The 20001-nt window shown below is 44.1% G+C and overlaps 1 protein-coding gene across 1 annotated transcript in view; it reads right to left on the reverse strand.

Moving 5' to 3' along the window:
- Window positions 1-19775, reverse strand: part of LOC137320729 (reelin domain-containing protein 1-like) — a 43299-nt gene extending 23524 nt beyond the window's left edge. The window contains exons 1-2 of the mRNA XM_067982493.1: window positions 19695-19775; window positions 12988-13210 (exon numbers count right to left, since the gene is read on the reverse strand). Coding sequence (XP_067838594.1) covers window positions 12988-13210; window positions 19695-19775 — 304 coding nt within the window. The remainder of the gene's footprint in view (window positions 1-12987; window positions 13211-19694) is intronic.
- Window positions 19776-20001: the final 226 nt, after the last annotated feature.

The raw sequence follows: 20001 nt of genomic DNA on the forward strand, positions 1-20001 counted from the left end.
GACAGATCGTACTGCGCATGCGCAGCCCGCCCGACGCGCAGACCAGCAGCGTGGACCCCGGAGGAGCAGGTAATTGATTCCTATTAGTGTGTTGCCTGCTACGATCGCGCGGGCAACACACTAATTTCACCGAGCGTGTTGACCACGCTCCCGAAACCCAACCCGCCGGAAACCCGCAGGCCTGGTAACATCGAGCCCCAAATGTCACAGGGTGATGACATTTGGACTAAGACTTTGCCTCTCAAAGGCTCGGCTTTAACCCATTCAAGGTTATTTGTTATTTTTCAAGACAGAGTGCTCAAGGGGTGGAGTGGTGGGGGGGGGGGGGAATATGGGCCTCACATCCAAAAGTAATTACAAGCACTTCTGTCTCTACTGTAAAACCACCAAGCCTGGGCATAATTTGTTTGTGAAATTAAAATTGATAAGATTAATTGATATGAGTTGCTGTTCAAGCACTCGAGAAGGAAAGATTTACCTGAAGTTTTACTTGGAACAAAAACAGTCCAGTCTAAGAGGTGTTCCTGCCCAATGCTGTGCATCAAGGAAGAAAGTATTTTGGGGAAACAAAATTGAACATTGACAAGTCCTGTCAGTCCAACAATACTGCTCCCTAGAACTGGAATAATTTTGAAATGACAAAATGGATACAAGCACAATATTTTGGGAAATAAAAGGTCCAAGAAGAGGCAATTAAAAAGAGGGACATAGAATTTGGATTTCAAAAATTCAGGGTTGGTTTCCATTGAGCTAACAATGAAATTGGGACAACTGAGGGCAAGGGAGAAATAATACTAAGCAAGAATTATCCACAAGATAGAAAATGCTAAAAGGGAGAGATGGAGAATCTTTTAAGTACATGATTTCTGAATTGGACAGTAAAGTTCCTTCAGAGCTCATGAATGAGATGAAATGGTAATTAATGGGAAGGAAGAGATTAGCAAAAGTAAATGTTGATCCCCTAGAGGCTGAGACAGGGGAAATCATAATGGGGAATCAGAAAATGGCAGATGCGTTAACAAATATTTTGTATCTGTCATCACAGTAGAAGACACAAAAAGCATAACAGAAATAGTGGGGAACCAAGGGTCTAATGAGAGTGAGGAGCTTAAAGTAATTATTATCAGTAGAGAAAAAGTACTCGAGAAACTAATGGGACTAAAAGCCGATAAATCTCCTGGACCTGATGGCCTACATCTGAGGGTTCTAAAAGAGGTGACTGCAGGGATAATGGATGCATTGGTTATGATCTTCCAAAATTCCCTAGAAACTCGAACGGTCCCAGCAGATTGGAAGTTATCAAATGTAAGCCCACTATTCAAGAAAACAGGGAACTACAGGCCAGTTAGCCTGACGTCAGTCATCGGGAAAATGCTGGAATCCATTATTAAGGAAATGGTAACAGGGTACTTAGAACATTATAATATGACTAGGCAGAGTCAACATGGTATTATGAAAGGGAAATCGTTTTTGACAAATTTATTAGAGTTTTTTGAGGATGTAACTAGCAGGGTAGATAAAGAGGAACCAGTGGATGTAGTATATTTGGATTTTCAAAAGGCATTCAATAAGGTACCACATAAAAGGTTGTTATGCAAGATAAGGGCTCATGGGTAGAGGATTGGTTAATGGACAGAAAACAGAGAGTAGGGATAAACGGGTCATTTTCAGGTTGGCAGGCTGTAACTAGTGGAGTGCCACAAGGATCGGTGCTTGGGCCTCAGCTATTTACAATCTATATTAATGACTTGGATGAAGGGGCCAAGTGTAATGTATCCAAGTTTGCTAACGATTCAAAGCTAGGTGGGAAAGTAAGCTGTAAGGAGGACACAAAAGAGTCTGCAAGCTCTCCTACTGGAGAGCTGCTGTAGTTAGTTAATTGGTTAGCTAGATTAAACTGGTTCCTGAGACAGTAGCAGAGCAGCGCTGATTCATCTGAGTCACAAACAGTAGAAATACAGGGGCCTGTGAGTGCAACCTGCACTGAGTGCAGTGGGCACAGAGTGAGCAATTTGAGAGTTTGGTAAGTGTGGGAGTTTTAAGGGTTAATCTCTTTTAAAATCTACTGTTAATTCCTATTAACTTTTAAGTAAAATCAACTATTTAAGTTCAATTTTAAACTTGAAATTTTTAAGTTTCTGTCAGGCTTAAGCAGAGACAAACAAGCAAGCTCTCCTGCTGGAAAGCTGCTGTAGTTAGTTAATTGGTTAGCTAGATTAAACTGGTTCCTGAAACAGTAGACGTTACAGAGACATGGCTGCAGGGTGACCAAGGCTGGGAGCTGAATCATAGAATCATAGAATCATAGAAGTTACAACATGGAAACAGGCCCTTCGGCCCAACATGTCCATGTCGCCCAGTTTATACCACTAAGCTAGTCCCAATTGCCTGCACTTGGCCCATATCCCTCGATACCCATCTTCCCCATGTAACTGTCCAAATGCTTTTTAAAAGACAAAATTGTACCCGCCTCTACTACTGCCTCTGGCAGCTCGTTCCAGACACTCACCACCCTTTGAGTGAAAAAATTGCCCCTCTGGATCCTTTTGTATCTCTCCCCTCTCACCTTAAATCTGTGCCCCCTCGTTATAGACTCCCCTACCTTTGGGAAAAGATTTTGACTATCGACCTTATCTATGCCCCTCATTATTTTATAGACTTCTATAAGATCACCCCTTAACCTCCTACTCTCCAGGGAATAAAGTCCCAGTCTGTCTAACCTCTCCCTGTAAGTCAAACCATCAAGTCCCGGTAGCATCCTAGTAAATCTTTTCTGCACTCTTTCTAGTTTAATAATATCCTTTCTATAATAGGGTGACCAGAACTGTACACAGTACTCCAAGTGTGGCCTCACCAATGCCCTGTACAACTTCAACAAGACATCCCAACTCCTGCATTCAATGTTCTGACCAATGAAACCAAGCATGCTGAATGCCTTCTTCACCACCCTATCCACCTGTGAATATCCAAGGGTATTTGATATTTAGGAAGGACAGGCAAAAAGGAAAAGGAGGAGGGGTGGCATTGTTAGTAAAGGATGAAATCAGAGTAATAGTGAGAAAGGATATTGGCTCAGAAAATCAAGATGTACAATCAGTCTGGGTGGAGTTAAGGAGCATCAAGGGGCAGAAAACACTGGTGAGAGTTGACTATAGGCCTCCAAACAGTAGTGGTAATGTAGGGAAATCAGAGATGCATGTAACAAGGTTACTACAGTAATCATGGGTGACTTTAATCTACATATAGACTGGCCAAACCAAATTAGCAATAATACTGTGGAGGATGAATTCCTGGAGTGTGTACGGGATGGTTTTTTAGACCAGTACGTTGAGGAGCCAACCAGGGAACAGGCTATCCTAGATTGGGTATTGTGCAATGAGAAGGGGTTAATTAATAATCTTGTTGTGCGGGGTCCTTTAGGGAAGAGTGACCATAACATGATAGAATTCTTCATTAAGATGGAAAGTGAAGTAATCCAATCCGAAACTAGGGTCCTAAATCTAAACAAAGGAAACTACGAAGGTATGAGGAGTGAGTTAGCTATGATAGATTGGGAAGCTTCATTAAAAGGCATGACGGTGGATAGGCAAAAATGCCAGAATCTATTATAAAGGGTGTGATAACAGGACACTTAGAAAATATCAACGGGATTAGACAAAGTCAACATGGATTCATGAAAGGGGAATCATGTTTGACAAACCTACTGGAGTTTTTTGAGGATGTAACTGGTAGAATAGATAAGGGAGAACCAGTGGATGTGGTTTATTTGGATTTTCAGAAGGCCTTTGATAAAGTCCTCCATAAGAGGTTAGTGTGCAAAATTAAAGCACATGGGATTGGGGGTAATATACTGGCATGGATTGAAAATTGGTTAACAGACTGGAAACAGAGAGTAGGAATAAATGGGTCTTTTTTGGGGTGGCAGGCGGTGACTAGTGGGGTACCACAGGGATCAGTGCTTGGGCCCCAGCTATTCACAATATCTATCAATGATTTGGATGAGGGAACCAAATTAATATTTCCAAATTTGCTGACCACACAAAACTAGGTGGGATCGTGAGTTGTGAGGAGGATGCAAAGAGGCTTCAAGGCGATTTAGACAAGTTGAGTGAGTGGGCAAATACATGGCAGATGCAGCATAATGTGGATAAATGTGAAGTTCTCCACTTCAGAAGGAAAAACAGAAAGGCAGAGTATTATTTAAATGATGATAGATTGGGAAATGTTGATGTACAAAGGGACCTGGATATCCTTGTACACCAGTCACTGAAAGCAAACATGCAGGTGCAGCAAGCAGTTAGGAAGGCAAATGGTATGTTGGCCTTCATTGCAAGAGGATTTGAGTACAGGAGCAAGGATGTCTTACAGCAGTTATACAGGGCCTTGGTGAGATCACACCTGGAGTATTGTGTGCAGTTTTGGTCTCCTTACCCAAGAAAGGATATACTTGCCATAGAGGGAGTGCAGTTTAGGTTCGCCAGACTGATTTCTGGGATGACAGGACTGTCGTATGAGGAGAGATTGGGTCGACTCGGCCTGTATTCACTCGAGTTTAGAAGAATGAGAGGGGATCTCATTGAAACATATAAAATTCTGACAGGGCTAGACAGGCTGGATGCAAGGAGGATGTTTCCCCTGGCTGGGGGGGTCCAGAACGAGGGGTCACATTCTCAGGATACGGGGTAGGACATTTAGGACTGAGATGAGGAGAAATTTCTTCACTCAGAGGGTGGTGAACCTGTGGAATTCTCTACCACAGAAGGCTGAGGAGGCCAAGTCACTGAATATATTTAAGAAGGAGCGAGATTGATTTCTAGACACAAAAGGCATCAAGGGGTGTGGGGAGAGCGGGAATATGGTATTGACATAGAGGATCAGCCATGATTATATTGAATGGCGGAGCAGGCTCAAAGGACCGAATAGCCTACTCCTGCTCCTATTTTCTATGTTTCTATATAGATAGGTTAAGTGAGTGGGCAAGAAAGTGGCAGATGGAGTATAATGTGGGGAAATCTGAAGTTATTCACTTTGGTAGGAAAAATAGAAAAACAGAATATTTTTTAAATGGTGAGAAACTATTAAATGTTGGTGTCCAGAGAGGCTTGGGTGTCCTGGTACAAGAAACACAAAAAGTTAACATGCAGGTACAGTAAGCAATTAGAAAGGCAAATGGCATGTTGGCCTTTATTGCAAGGGGGTTGGAGTATAAGAGTAAGGAAGTCTTATTACAATTGTACAGGGCTTTGGTGAGACCACACCTGGAGTACTGCATACAGTTTCGGTCTCCTTATCTATGGAAGGATATACTTGCCTTAGAGGCAGTGCAGCGAAGGTTCACTAGATTAATTCCTGGGATGAGAGGATAGTGCTATGAGGAAAGGTTGAGTAGAATGGGCCTATACTCTGGAGTTTAGAAGAATGAGAGGTGACCTCATTGAAACATATAAGATTCTGAGGGGGCTTGACAGGGTAGAGGCTGAGAGGTTGTTTCCCCTGGCTGGAGAGTCTAGAATCAGAGGGCATAGTCGCAGGATAAGAGGTCGGCCATTTAAGACTGTGATGAGGAGGAATTTCTTCATTCAGAGGGTTTTGAATCTTTGGAATTCTATACCCCAGAGGGCTGTGGGTGCTGAGTCGTTGAGTATATTCAAGACTGAGATAGATAGATTTTTGGACTCTAGGGGAATCAAGGGTATACGGGGATCGGGCAGGAAAGTGGAGTTTAGGTTGAAGATCAGCCATGATCAGATTGAATGCCAGAGCAGGCTCAAGGGGCCGTATGGCCTACTCCTGCTCCTATTTCTTATGTTCTTATGTGTAAAATGGCATGAGGAAGTGATTGAAGGTATGTGTCGGAAGCAGAGAAAGTGCACCACCAAATGGGGTCTAAGGTCATTGCCCTAGGCGATTGAAAAATGTGTGAGTGCACCCACGAGTACATTCTAGTGAAAGTCAGGAAAGTGTAGTTGAGAATAGTTAGTTGATAGCTTTCTCTTGGAAATGTTTGTGTCTTTGCCTATACTGAACAATAAGAAAATGCTTTTGATAGCCTGACCACTACCCGAGACATTGGGACCATGCAGGGGGAGATAAGCAAAGACCTTCGGACACCCCCCCGATCTTTTAATGAGATAACCTGAACGCCCAGGAATGGCTTGTATCGGATGTCAAGTGTGGCATGATCTTGGGATACCAGTGTGTGTGTGCAAATGTGAGGCAACTAGCATGCGGAAATCCATGACGCATTGAAGAACGGATCTCAGACATGCTTAGTTACTTGACAACAGCATGACATGAAGTAGTTAATATGGCTCAGGAGAGTGAGAAAACCTTGTAACCAAGGTACTGGCACATGTTTCATATAGAAAATGACTAATTAATGAAACAAACAGGATATGGTTAAACACACTGGGATTGAAATTCAAGTATCATCCGGACTGTGCAAAGGGTTCATAATGATGTTTGTTATGAATTGGTACCGGTGTTGATATCCCTATCAGAGATAACCTTTTCACCAGGGCTATGCCATCCAGCTCGCCTTAAATTATATAGTGCAGCAGCAGCAACAACAACAACAACAACAACAACAACATAAAACGTCCCAAGGCACTTCACAGGAGCTTTATCAAACAAAATTTGACACCAAGCCACATAAGGAGATACTAGGACAGGTGACCAAAAGCTTGGACAAAGAGGTAGGTTTTTAGGAGTGTCTTAAAGGAGGGGAGAGAGGTAGAGAGGCAGAAAGGTTTAGGGAGGGAATTCCAGAGCTTAGGGCCTCGGCATGTGAAGGCACATCCGCCAATGGTGGAGCGATTAAAATCGGGGGTGCGCAAGAGGCAAGAATTGCGCTTATAGAACGAAAGATACAAAAGCTAGGAGATCATGAATGGTGCGAAGTTGTGTATAATGTGGGACAACACCCATGGATTAGAATAATTAGTATGGCTTTAATATGTACACAATGTATCCTAGTGTTTATTATGATCATTTGCTTATGTGTAATGCGACATTTAATCCGAAAGCATGGCAAGGAAATATTCTTTTTGCGTATGTCATGACAAACCCATCCTAAACGGAATCAATGATAATAAAACCTAACAACCAGGGACAATGCTCAAGGTATATAGAGTGAATCAGTCAGAAGATCAGACAGACTCACTTGAGGAGGGACTCAAGGGCAGGGGTTAAAACCCCTTGAACATTATGAATTTAAAACCTACTGGACCTCTGGACATTATATTTGAAGGAAAGGGTTAACTTGCCCCTTTGGATATTACATTTGCCCCTTTGGACAGTAAAGTGCAGTAAGTTTAAAACTGCAAATGTGCAGAAATTTCATCAAGCTTCAGTTTTCAATAACAACTGATAAGAATAAAAGCAACACTGTACTCAAAACAATTTTGGTTCCCACAACAACTTTGGTTCTCAAAACAATTAACTTGGAAAAACAGTGCTGAGGTAACAAGAAATCCTTGGGAAAGATAACTGCACCTGGATTCACACGGATGAGAAGATACAACAGGTTTCAAACGGTGAAGAGGCTGCACCAGGGTTCACACCCCACTTGGCAAAAATCATATAAAGATGGGACATCGTGGCAGCTTCTTTACTGCAGTCGGAGGAGCTTTAAGAAGCTTTACCCAGAGGAAGGATGGCAAAAAGAAGAAGAATCTCAAGAGCCAAGAAAGAGCTGATCATCTTCCACCGTGATGCCGAAATCCTTGGTTGTTAAGGTTGTATCTATTGCTTGATTTGCTTCATGCTTGTGTGAACTTTTTAAATCATTAAATAACCACTTTGATTAATGAACCTACTACATACATGTGACTATTGTCCAGGTTCATGAATCACTGGAATATCTGTATCCCTACACTTGTCCCAATCTCTGTAACTTCCTCTAGCCCTAAAACCCACCAAGTTCTTTGTTCCTCCAATTCTGAACTCTTGTGCCTCCTTCCCTTCACCCCACGATTGGCAGTCGTGCTACCTAGGCCCCAAGCTCTGGAATTCCCTCCTAAATATCTCTGCCCCTCCTTCTTTAAAACCCTCCTTAAAACCCACCTCTTTGAGCAAGATTTTGGTCAGACCTCCTCATGTCTTCTTTGGCTCGATGTCCATTTTTTTCTGACTACACCCCTGTGAAGCACTTACATTAAAGGTGCTATATAAATGTAAGTGTTGTTGTTATTTTCTTCCTGAAGTCTGTTAGAGTTCTCCTCACTGTTTGTCGGACCTCCTTATTATCAGTAAACTTTGCGACTCTGTTGCCAATAACCAAGACCAAATTATCAATATATACAAAATATATACAAAAAGCAGACCCAGCACTGACCCCTGGGATAGTTTAAAGTGGCAGCCTAACTTAAGGCAACAGTGCAGAATTCTGTGAATTAAATGGATTAAATTCAACAAACAAAAATAGAAAAACAAATCAGGAATTAACAGACACTTAACGATAACAGCAGCCCAGAATGTTAGCCTAATCTAAGAGCTTCTCAATGACCAGAACTGGCCAGTGAAAGAGCTAATGTTTATGTCAGTATTTCCTACATCACTTTGTATCATAGTAAGGTAGACCTCACTATTTTCTCAGGTATCAAACCATTCCTGATCAGTGTAAAATCATTCATTACTCAAAATCAAACTCCAAACAAGACCAACTATAGACCATAACTTCAATTCAGTGTCATTTAAGGTCAATTTTCTCTTGATCTATTCATTCCATAAAGGTTTGCCATTAGTTGTAGCTCCTCTCTCAGTGAGTGGAGAAAGATGTCCTGAAATCCCCTTTACAGCAAATAGAGTCTCTCACATGGGCCGTCCACAGTCTGCAATCTAGCCCAACACTTATAAGGCCACCAACTACATCTAGTGGCAGAAAATCAGTATTGCATAGGCTTTCCTTTTTGTGCAATTCATATTTTAACTAAAATACTAAATCAATTTCTGCTCAATAGCCATTTTACTTCTTTTTATGGTGAGAAGAGATTGTTGTATTGATATAACTCCCTGGTGGTGAGGCTGACCCAGGAGCACATTAAATAATTTTCCATTAGCTGAGGCCCTCATGCAGACTACTCTGCTACAGCACCGCTCAGAGTATTCGTATGTTGTAGGTATCCCGAAGAGAAGATATGCTGTTGTGGATCTGTCCATTCATCGCCTCTGCATTGATTGCACTCACTGCTGTGGCCATTTACGTGTTTAGATGTGTGACTCTTCTCCAAGCAATGTATGATGTCTGTTTGCACAGGTGTAAATAGCATCCTGTGTTGCCAGGCCGCTAATGACAGAAGATGCCATGTATGATGTCACACCAACATTATCACCTTTGCTAAATACACCCACATTTGGGTGGACACTTCCGGTGCAAATGATGCTGGAATATCATTACAGCCATACTATTCCCACCCCAGTCTTCCTCGCCTGAATAACACTGGAAAATGGGCACTAAACCAAAGGAAAATCCTGCTACTAATGCTTAACTTCAGGAATTTAGGACTGTGCTTCCTTAGTGCACCAAGGGAGCCACACAAGCTGCTGATGGCCAGTCTGTACAGTAGACGGAGTAGCCCTTCCCTGGACGCTATACACAGACCAGGCCTTGAGACTTTGCTGTGGCATATGAAACCCTCTAGAAGCTCCACATCTTGCTAACTATATGTGCTTTCAACAATGAAATTTAGGTTAAGGTTGCCAGTTTCAAAATAAGCAAACTCAGGAAACCCATCTTGGCATTGGAATATAAAAGGGGAGGGGAGGGGGCTGAGCAGTGCACCGAGATCTCTCTCCCAAAACCAAATCAAAATAGTGGGTATAAAAAGTACCGTTAGATTGTAAGTCTGCAGCGAAGCCTGAAGTCTATAGCCACAGGCTGATCGGCCTGTAGTTCCCTGGCTCTGATTTGTTTCCTTTTTTGAAAATAGGAACTACATGAGCTAGCTTCCAGTCTAAGGGAACTATCCCTGACTCTATTGAACTATTGAATATAAGGGCAAGGGGCTCACAGAGCACCTGTCCCATCTCTTTAATCACCCTTGGATGGATATTATCCGGACCTGGAGTCCTATCAATTTTGAGCTTTCCTACCCTATCCAAGTTAACATTACTATCTATTTTAATATTAATAATGCTATACAATACAGAGCACCTCCATCTGGAACATAAGCATCATCTACAGGAGTATAGACTAATGCGAAATAGTCATTTAGCAGCTCTGGCATAACCTGAGAATCAGTTTGAATCTGCCCTACGGTATCCTTTAGTGGCCTTATACGGTCCTTAATGGTCTCTGACTTCTGACTTGGCATTTTGCACCATCTTCTTTTCCAGAGATCTCTTGGCTACTCTTATGGATGTTTTTGTCTCCCTCAATTGCATGCGATACTTTTCCCTGTTACATGCCATAATGTGTATCATGGTCCTCAAAAAGACAGGAAGTTTCTGTCTCACCCAGGACTTCTTAAATTTTGAGAGAGACTTTCAATATGGTTCCATTGCCTCATTTAGGCAGTTTTCCAGCAAGACAAGTTGGTTGCAATAGGCATCAAGAATGCTTACCTTTACTTCGCCATTTTCCTACCTATTGGAAGGATTCCAGGGAAAGTATTATCAGAACAAATTCCTTGTTTTGTTTGCAACTTTGAGAAATCTCATATAAAGCCAAAAGCAGTACTTGATATTCTTTGGTGTCTGTTTTTGTACATTCCGTGGAAAGGTCTTTAATTGCTAGTCAATGTGGCAAAGCAATTAACAAGTTAATAGAATGTTGAGATATAGCCAGTACAGTAGAATATAAGGGGCAGTAGAATATAAGGGGTCAGAATCCCTCGGGATCCAATCCCAGAGGTTATGCTGGGATTGCGCCCGCTGGTAAAATGATCCTGGCCTCCACTCACCCCTGAGCAAGGGGACCGATCTATTAAAAAAATATTAAAAATTATTTTCTTCAGGGGTCCAGGTTGCTTGGATCCACCTGGATCCCACCGATGGGGCCCACATCCATCCGTGTGGAGACCAGTACACTTCACCTCACTTGGCATACCAGCTTCCACTGATACACCAGGTCCCAATTCAGGCTTGGGAGTGGGAACTTGGGAGCCCCTGTCACTGCATCAAAGAAATTCCCAAAACAGCACCTCCACCATTTTCCTGGATGTTCCATTAGTCTCTTGCCAGAGTTACAGCAAGAGTCTGGTGGAATTTCCCAAGAGATTTTGGGGCCCAAGTCTTCAGAAGTTATACTAAGGAAACAATGCCCTTTAAATACTGTGCTCAGTCTTGGTCACCGCTACAATATAATGTACTTACACTGAAAAGAGGTCAAAAAGGAGCAACAGAAGAACTGAGCCCAGGTATAAGCTTTGTAGTCTAAAAAAAAGTGGCTAAGATGGAACTTCATCAAAATATATAAAATATTATATATGATATAGATAAGCCTATACTATTACTTCAAAGTATATCAAGAAAGTAGAACTAGAAGACATAAGTAGAAATGAGTAAAAAGTAAGTTTAAAACTGACATCTGGAAGAATTTCTTTAATTAAAGAGTGATAAATGTTAATTTTTTTAAAATTCATTCATGGGGTGTGGGCGTGGCTGGCGAGGCTGGCATTTATTGCCCATCCATAATTGCCCTTGAGAAGGTGGTGGTGAGCCGCCTTCTTGAACCGCTGCAGTCTGTGTGGTGACGGTTCTCCCACAGTGCTGTTAGGAAGGGAGTTCCAGGATTTTGACCCAGCGACGATGAAGGAACGGCGATATATTTCCAAGTCGGGATGGTGTGTGACTTGGAGGGGAACGTGCAGGTGGTGTTGTTCCCATGTGCCTGCTGCTCTTGTCTTTCTAGGTGGTAGAGGTCACGGGTTTGGGAGGTGCTGTCGAAGAAGCCTTGGTGAGTTGCTGCAGTGCATCCTGTAGATGGTACACACTGCAGCCACGGTGCGCCGGTGGTGAAGGGAGTGAATGTTTAGGGTGGTGGATGGGGTGCCAATCAAGCGGGCTGCTTTGTCCTGGATGGTGTCGAGCTTCTTGAGTGTTGTTGGAGCTGCACTCATCCAGGCAAGTGGAGAGTATTCCATCACACTCCTGACTTGTGCCTTGTAGATGGTGGAAAGGCTTTGGGGAGTCAGGAGGTGAGTCACTCGCCGCAGAATACCCAGCCTCTGACCTGCTCTCGTAGCCACAGTATTTATATGGCTGGTCCAGTTAAGTTTCTGGTCAATGGTGACCCCCAGGATGTTGATGGTGGGGGATTCGACGATGGTAATGCCGTTGAATGTCAAGGGGAGGTGGTTAGACTCTCTCTTGTTGGAGATGGTCATTGCCTGGCACTTGTCTGGCGCGAATGTTACTTGCCACTTATCAGCCCAAGCCTGGATGTTGTCCAGGTCTTGCTGCATGCGGGCACAGACTGCTTCATTATTTGAGGGGTTGCGAATGGAACTGAACACTGTGTAATCATCAGTGAACATCTCCATTTCTGACCTTATGATGGAGGGAAGGTCATTGATGAAGCAGCTGAAGATGGTTGGGCCTAGGACACTGCCCTGAGGAACTCCTGCAGCAATGCCCTGGGGCTGAGATGATTGGCCTCCAACAACCACTACCATCTTCCTTTGTGCTAGGTATGACTCCAGCCACTGGAGAGTTTTCCCCCTGATTCTCATTGACTTCAATTTTACTAGGGCTCCTTGGTGCCACACTCAGTCAAATGCTGCCTTGATGTCAAGGGCAGTCACTCTCACCTCACCTCTGCCAGGCAAGGTAGTAGAGGCAAAAATAATGGGGTTATTCAAAATGCAGTTGGGTACTAGTGGGATCAGTTTCAATGGGCCAAATGGCCTTTTCTCAACTCTGATATTTCTCATATACTCTGAGACCTTGAAAAATCTTTTCCTTCTTGTGCAGATTATAACAGTGGACACATTATGATTAATTATATGTGTCCTATAACACTGAACACCAATAACTGGATTCCCTTACCTGGTATTTTGTCCCCAGGGAGATAGGTAGACTTGTTGGTGTACACTGTGATAAAGCTGCCATGTGGATTTTGGGGATGAGCACTGATGTGTTTTGGTTTCATGTCGGCACAAGCAGAGGTACTTGCACCATGAGAGAATCCAGTGGTATAGGAGACCAAGCAAAGCACACCTAACATCCAGACCAGGAGAACCACACGGCTTCTTAACATTTTCAATACAATCTGTTGCAAAACAGCCAGAAATACATATTAAAGCAACATAAGAAAATAAAAACATCTAACAGGGAGTCAGGTCAAGAAGTGGCCAGCCAGCCCAGCAGAGATGCATAGCTTCTCATCCCAGATCTTCTCCCCCTCCAACATAAGAGTGTCTTGTTATACATATTCCTTTAGCTATGTATTTCATTTTCATCCCTTACCTTTTTAAAGCTGAGAATACACTGCAAATGATATGCAAGATATACTACTTGGAGGTAGATATCTGGGAGTAGACTTTCATCTTTATCGCCTGGGCTGTAATCTGGCGGAGTGGATTGTTTGCCCGTTATTGAACCCACCCCATTGTCATTTTATTGATTCCAAATTTACCCCCTGGTATTTAGCAGTACTGGCGAGGAGTCTGGACTTAAGTTACACTAGATGGGCTCTGCACTTTGGTAGCATTGAGAATGGACCTGGGCTTTGGTAGGACTGAGATTGGTCCTGGGCTTTGGTAGCACTGAGAATGGTTCTGGGCTTTGGTAGCACTGAGATTGGTCCTGGGCTTTGGTAGCACTGAGAATGGTCCTGGGCTTTGGTAGCACTGAGATTGGTCCTGGGCTTTGGTAGCACTGAGAATGGTCCTGGGCTTTGGTAGCACTGAGATTGGTCCTGGGCTTTGGTAGCACTGAGAATGGTCCTGGGCTTTGGTAGCACTGAGAATGGTCCTGGGCTTTGGTAGCACTGAGAATGGTCCTGGGCTTTGGTAGCACTAAGGATGGTCCTGAGGTTTGGTAGCACTGGGAGATGATCCTGAGGTTTGGCAGGACTGAGGTGGGGTTTCATGGAGTTTAGCAGCACTGTGGTGGGCTGCTGGGATTTGATATCATGGGGGCAATTCTCTGCTCTGTAGAGGGGAACCTGGGGTTTGCAGAACTCAGGGGTGGAATGTAGTGTTTGACTCACTAGTGGATTCCTAAGGGGTTAAATTTCTGTAGATGCTATGCGGACACCTAAGCCTTGAAAATGGCGTCCGAGATGCACACACACACTTCCGGCGTGATGTGCGCGGGACGCCATCTTGGTAAAGGTGCACCTAATGAACGCCGGCAGCATGTAGAGTAGGGGCATTATGATGTAAATTTGTATGCAACACTGAATTGAAGGGACCGCTGCTATTTTGGAACTCCAGGCCCTAGCCAACGCACTGTCTTAACCTCGCACAGCTGAACAGGTCTTAAACAACATGGAAGCCCCCCCATCAGCGCTATTAAAAGGGATCAAGCAGGAGTTACAGGTTAGTTGCTGGATTATTGCTTCTGGCTCTGATGCATTTGTACCTGTTTTTGGAGGTCTCCTACACTTGAAAACTAGAACAAGGGGACATAGCCTAAAAATTGGAACTCTCTTCTGCAAATGGCAGTTGATGATAGATCAATTGTTAATTTTAAATCTGAGATTGATAGATTGTTGTTCGCCAAAGGTATTAAGGGATAGGAGAGGGCCGATTCTTTGTCAGAGCAGTGCCTGGCGCTGTTTATGTGTGAGTGAATCTAGAAGCTCGGTCCAGGATGTGAAATTGTGGGGTGTTTAGAAAATCACTTGGTCTTAGTGTCAGGTCTGTTCTCATTCTTCTAATTGAACAACTTTTGAGGATATAGTGGGGTGGTTCAGCATTGGTTATTTGCTGCAGTGTATGTTTAGTGCAGAGAAAAATCACATTGGGTGAAGTGATGGGAGGTGTGAGGTTTGCGGTTCGCTGAAGGATTGGGCCCACCAGATGTGCTCATTGCTCCCTCTGTTGGCTGCACTCCATACTGCAAGAGCAGCAGTGTTTGGGGAAGTGCATGCATTGTCAATCTATGAAACCCATTTGCATAAGTGCTCCCTTTTTAGTAAGACGGGTGTGCTAATTATACTCTGTTAGCACTGAAAGTATAGAGAATTGATTATTTAACATCATCTGCTGTTAATCCCCAGACAACTTGCTATACAAAACCCTGGTTAGACCGCACCTGGAGTACTGTAAGCAGTTCTGGGCACCGCACCTTCGGAAGGACATATTGGCCTAGGAGGGAGTGCAGCGTAGGTTTACTAGAATGATACCCGGACTTCAAGGGTTAAGTTACGAGGAGAGATTACACAAATTGGGGTTGTATTCTCTAGAGTTGAGAAGGTTAAGGGGTGATCTGATCGAAGTTTATAAGATATTAAGGGGAACAGATAGGGTGAATAGAGAGAAACTATTTCCGCTGGTTGGGGATTCTCGGAGTAGGGGGCACAGTCTAAAAATTAGAGCCAGATCTTTCAGGAGTGAGATTAGAAAACATTTCTACACACAAAGGGTGTTAGAAGTTTGGAACTCTCTTCCTCAAATGGCAATTGATACTAGCTCAATTGCCGAATTTAAATCTGAGATACATAGCTTTTTGGCAACCAAAGGTATTAAGGGATATGGGCCAAAGGCAGGTATATGGAGTTAGATCACAGATCAGCGATGATTTTATCAAATGGCGGAGCAGGCTCGAGGGGCTGAATGGCCTACTCCTGTTCCTATATTCCTATGTTCCTATTTTCCTATATTCCTATGATATAGGGCTAAGGCAGGTATATGGAGTTAGGTCACAGATCAGCCATGATCTCACTGAATGGCGGAACAGGCTCAAGGGGCTAAATGGCCTACTCCTGTTCCTATCTTCCTATAATAAAGTTTCAATACTCTACAGGGAGTGGGCTGGCTATCTGATAGGCAACAGCAAGGGCACTGGCGGAGTGGCAGGGGTGGGACAGGAATGCTGTCATCCTGAGAGAGGACAGCAGGTTCATCATCCATGGAGCCACTGCCACTTGCTGCCTCCTGTTATGTGCCACCTTCTCCTGCAAGAAAGTGGGAAGTGTGTTGGTGAGTGTCCTGCAAGATGTTTGGGTGATGTGGCTGTCACGGTTGAATAGTTGCCAATGTGCGTGACCTGTGTGGCTTGCAACAGTGGCAATGTGTGAGGGTTAGATGAAGCAGCTGATTGTTGAGTACTGATGGAAAGAGTTTGTTGATAGGTGGGGGGTGTAGTGCGTGGAGCAGTGAATGAGGCTAATGGTGCATTTGGTAGGAGATGCCACTTGACAGATGAACTCACGCACCTTGACCACTCATGTCAAATCATTGCAATTTCTCCAGCACTGCATCCATGTTCATGGTGCTATGGCCCTGGCATTGACCTCAACCCTACTCAGAAGCATATGTCCAGAGGGCCTCTTGCCCTCCCTGCAGACATAGGATGCCCCTCCTTTTATCCACCCTTTGCACCAAGGTCTCTAGTGCATCAGCAGAAAACCTTAGTGCCCATCTCTTGCAAACTCAGATCAGCAGATTGGTGGGGTCTGGCGTGCAGATTGGAGGAGCTGGGATGTAATTTTTAAACAACCTTTATTCAATATTTTAAAATAAAACAACAGTTTTTAAACATAAGGACAGGACCTGCATTTGCCTTTTACGTGTGCGATTTCTGATCTCCGTTCAAACCCACACCTTATATTTTTAAAATGTAAGAGCCCCGCAAACTTTGAGCAGCCAAGTTGTTGCTAATTAAAAATTCCAGAGTTCCCATCATCACCACGCTTCACCACATTGCAGCACAGATTCACTTCACCATTGACTTCCACCACTTCCTGCAGCCACCGTGCACCTTCCCTTTAAGAGGTGCAGGCTGCCTTCAAGTGGTGCTAGCTATTCCTGATATCTGGGCCCCCTGCCGGTGTGTGCAACCAATCAACAGCGCAGGTAGGTAGCGCTGACTGCATGCAGCAATCACTGAAATCACCAGGCAGCATGAATGTTAAGTGCTGCCTGCATTGCAACGACTGGGCACGGGTTAATCGCTCACCGCTATCCGTGCGCCCGTCTTCAGGGGTTAACCAATTTAACGCCCCTAGTGTCCATCAACAGTGAGGAAAAGGGGAGGGCATGTGCCTGCCATATTATTCTGTACAGGAAGTGCATGCTATATGCAAGAGTTTAATGAGATATATTGGCCTAGAAATTGGTTTGGGCCGGCCTGCTAGCACGAACTGGGTGCAGGGAACGATCCCTGTGCCAGAACGGGTAGGCCCGAGGCGCACCTGATTTTGGGCCTCGGGCCTCATTTGCGTGACACTGGCGAGCTGCAGATGCCTGTTGGGGGTCCCCAGGCAGCTCGTCTCCGAAGAAGATTTCAATTTTGGGCCGCTGCATCGCTGTCAGAGGCTCTAAGGTGAGGGAGAGAAGGAAGCGATCAGGAGGGAGAGGAGCGACTGGGAGAGGGGGTAAGTAATTGGGAAGATGGAGGGCAATCAAGAGGGAGGGGGCCAAGTGGGAGCCTGCAATGGTCTTCGGGACTGCTGTGGTGCCAGGAGGAGCACTCCTGCTCCTCATGGCTCCACATTCAGGTGAATATTTTTTAAAGACTTACCTTTTTGCTAGTGGCCTCCAGTTGTCCCTTTAAGGACTGCTGGTTAGGCCACACCTAGATCACATTTTCCTGATAGCAGCCAACAAAGCACCGCTGCAAAGGCTCTAACGCCTGTTTCAGGCACGTGTCCTGGACACCTCTTTTTCTGCCTTCACCAATATGGCAGGTGGCGCACTTCCAGCGTGTAATGAACGTGCGCAGCCTGCCCACCATATTGGATGTTTAGTCGCTCATTTCGCATCTGAAAAACGGGCGCTTCACCATTGAATTTCTAGGCCATAAAATCTATCTGTATAATAAAGTTAAAATAGCACAGAAATGGACATTTCCTGTCTATCACAGCACAATCTCTGTCGCACTTAATTATAGGCAAATTTGTTCTGCACTCATTTCTTGCAGTAGATTGGTTGATGTGCTCATATCATATGCAAATTACTTCCAACAAAAAAGCCGGACGAGTTGAATGGTGAGGAGTATGGTTGGGAAATTATCAAGGAACTAAGCTGTTGGTCTCATAAAGAAATTACTCTGATATGAGCTGGGAGGAGGACAAGGGAATGAGGAAGAGGCAGCTGAGCAGTTAAGCTCTATTTTTGGTACAAAGATATTCAGGAGCTCTTGATGTTAGGTGTCAGAGTAAGAATCAAGAAGCACGGGAAGGAGATCCGAGGCTTTCACTGGAAAGCTGCCTGGAAAAGCTCAGCAGGTGTCTACAGCTCGTTGATCCGATGTTAATGAGGCCCGAGGCCCAACATCGGGTGGGCCATGGGCCTACCCGTTCTGGTGCAGGGCCAGTGCAAACAGATTTCTAAGCCGTGGTTCCTTGGGGACAGGTAGCCCTCTGATACCTCGCTCAAGTGGCCAACCTTCATGTGTAAGCCTAGTCAACAAGTGTCAGCAGACTATTGAACTGTAGGTGGCATTCCAGCCGAGCCCAATGAAGTCCTCACCATCACAATTTCTATTATCAGTCACTGGATAATGATCAGGAGTGAGAACCCTGGCTAATTTTTCCCTCCCTAATCCAGTGACACTGAGGCTAATCGCCACACCCTTACTGAGATCAGCTGACTCAGCACAGACCAAGGATAGAACATGGGATACTCCTAGTTTGTATGCTCCATTGCTCACTGCTTTAACTACCTGAACCATCAGAGCAGCCCAGGGGTATTTCAATTTACTTGTATCAACAACTCGATCTGTTCAAAATTTTAAACTACAGTCCCTTACCACAGGTAATATAAACAACAACATTACTCATTAGAAAGGCCTGCCCTGAAAATGCCGGCAGGGTCTTGGGTAACTGAGCCAGTTCTTGCTTTAGCACGTGGTGTATCTGCACAATTAAGAGCAGCAGAAACAATGAGTGAAACATAGCCAGATGGACAGCAGTGATCACATCGCTGCATGCTGCTGTGTTCAAAAAACTAGGAAAAGATTTTGCCAGACTCTTTACCGGGAGCCAGTGCTTTGAAACAATTGTAATTAGACTTAAACAGGTAAAGGAGAATCACAAAAAATCCAAATTCCAAATTCTGGAGCAGTACAGCACAGTGTAAATGGCGAGCATGCGTACTATCATCAAAATTGATACAAGAACGATATAAGGGGTGAAATTGGTCATTAGTCATAGCGCAAAACAGGCAACAGTGAATCGGCCGCCTGTTTTACACCCGCCCGATTTTCTTTTCCATTGATTTCAATAGAAAATAAAATCGGACAGGAATCTCTATCGCCCGTTTTGCACCATTGCTGATGGCCAATTTCACCCCCTATGTGTTTTAGATACATATTATTTAAACAAATTACGCTTTGAAGATTTAGTCCATTATACCAATCTAAAGTCACCGTTATAGTCTTACCCTCCCTATCCCCACCATCAGTGCACATGCCATCCGTTAAAGGGAAGACAGAAGATCCGCCTCTGGACGGATGTGCAGTTAATCCACTGAAACAAGTAATGCTGCTGTACCGTACGGCATCCATAGGGCTCCTTAAAACAAACCTGATCACTTACCTTATTAATACTTAGGAAAAGTAAAGTAATCATTAAATGGACTGACCTTTGTAGGCATTTCCCTCCAAGACAAGCAGTGTATTAACCACGTGTAATATATCGGGGCTTTCTGATCAGGGAAGCGCATCTGCGAAAAGTGTCTGAACTTTTCCCTCTAATGGCAAGTGCAGCAGCTGTCACTTTAATAATAGTGAAATGTTTTGTAATGCCAGCCTCTTTCTTTAATCCCATTAGCAGCAAACAAAGTTTTTCTTTTTTTTCTCTCTCGCTCTCTCTCTCTCTCTGTCTAATCTGTGTTGTACAAACAAAAAGAAGTTGGTTTAATTTCTGGTCTCCCTGTGTCCATCCCGAAG

This window comes from Heptranchias perlo, chromosome 1 (genome assembly GCF_035084215.1).
Source record: "Heptranchias perlo isolate sHepPer1 chromosome 1, sHepPer1.hap1, whole genome shotgun sequence".
Classification (NCBI taxonomy): domain Eukaryota; kingdom Metazoa; phylum Chordata; class Chondrichthyes; order Hexanchiformes; family Hexanchidae; genus Heptranchias; species Heptranchias perlo.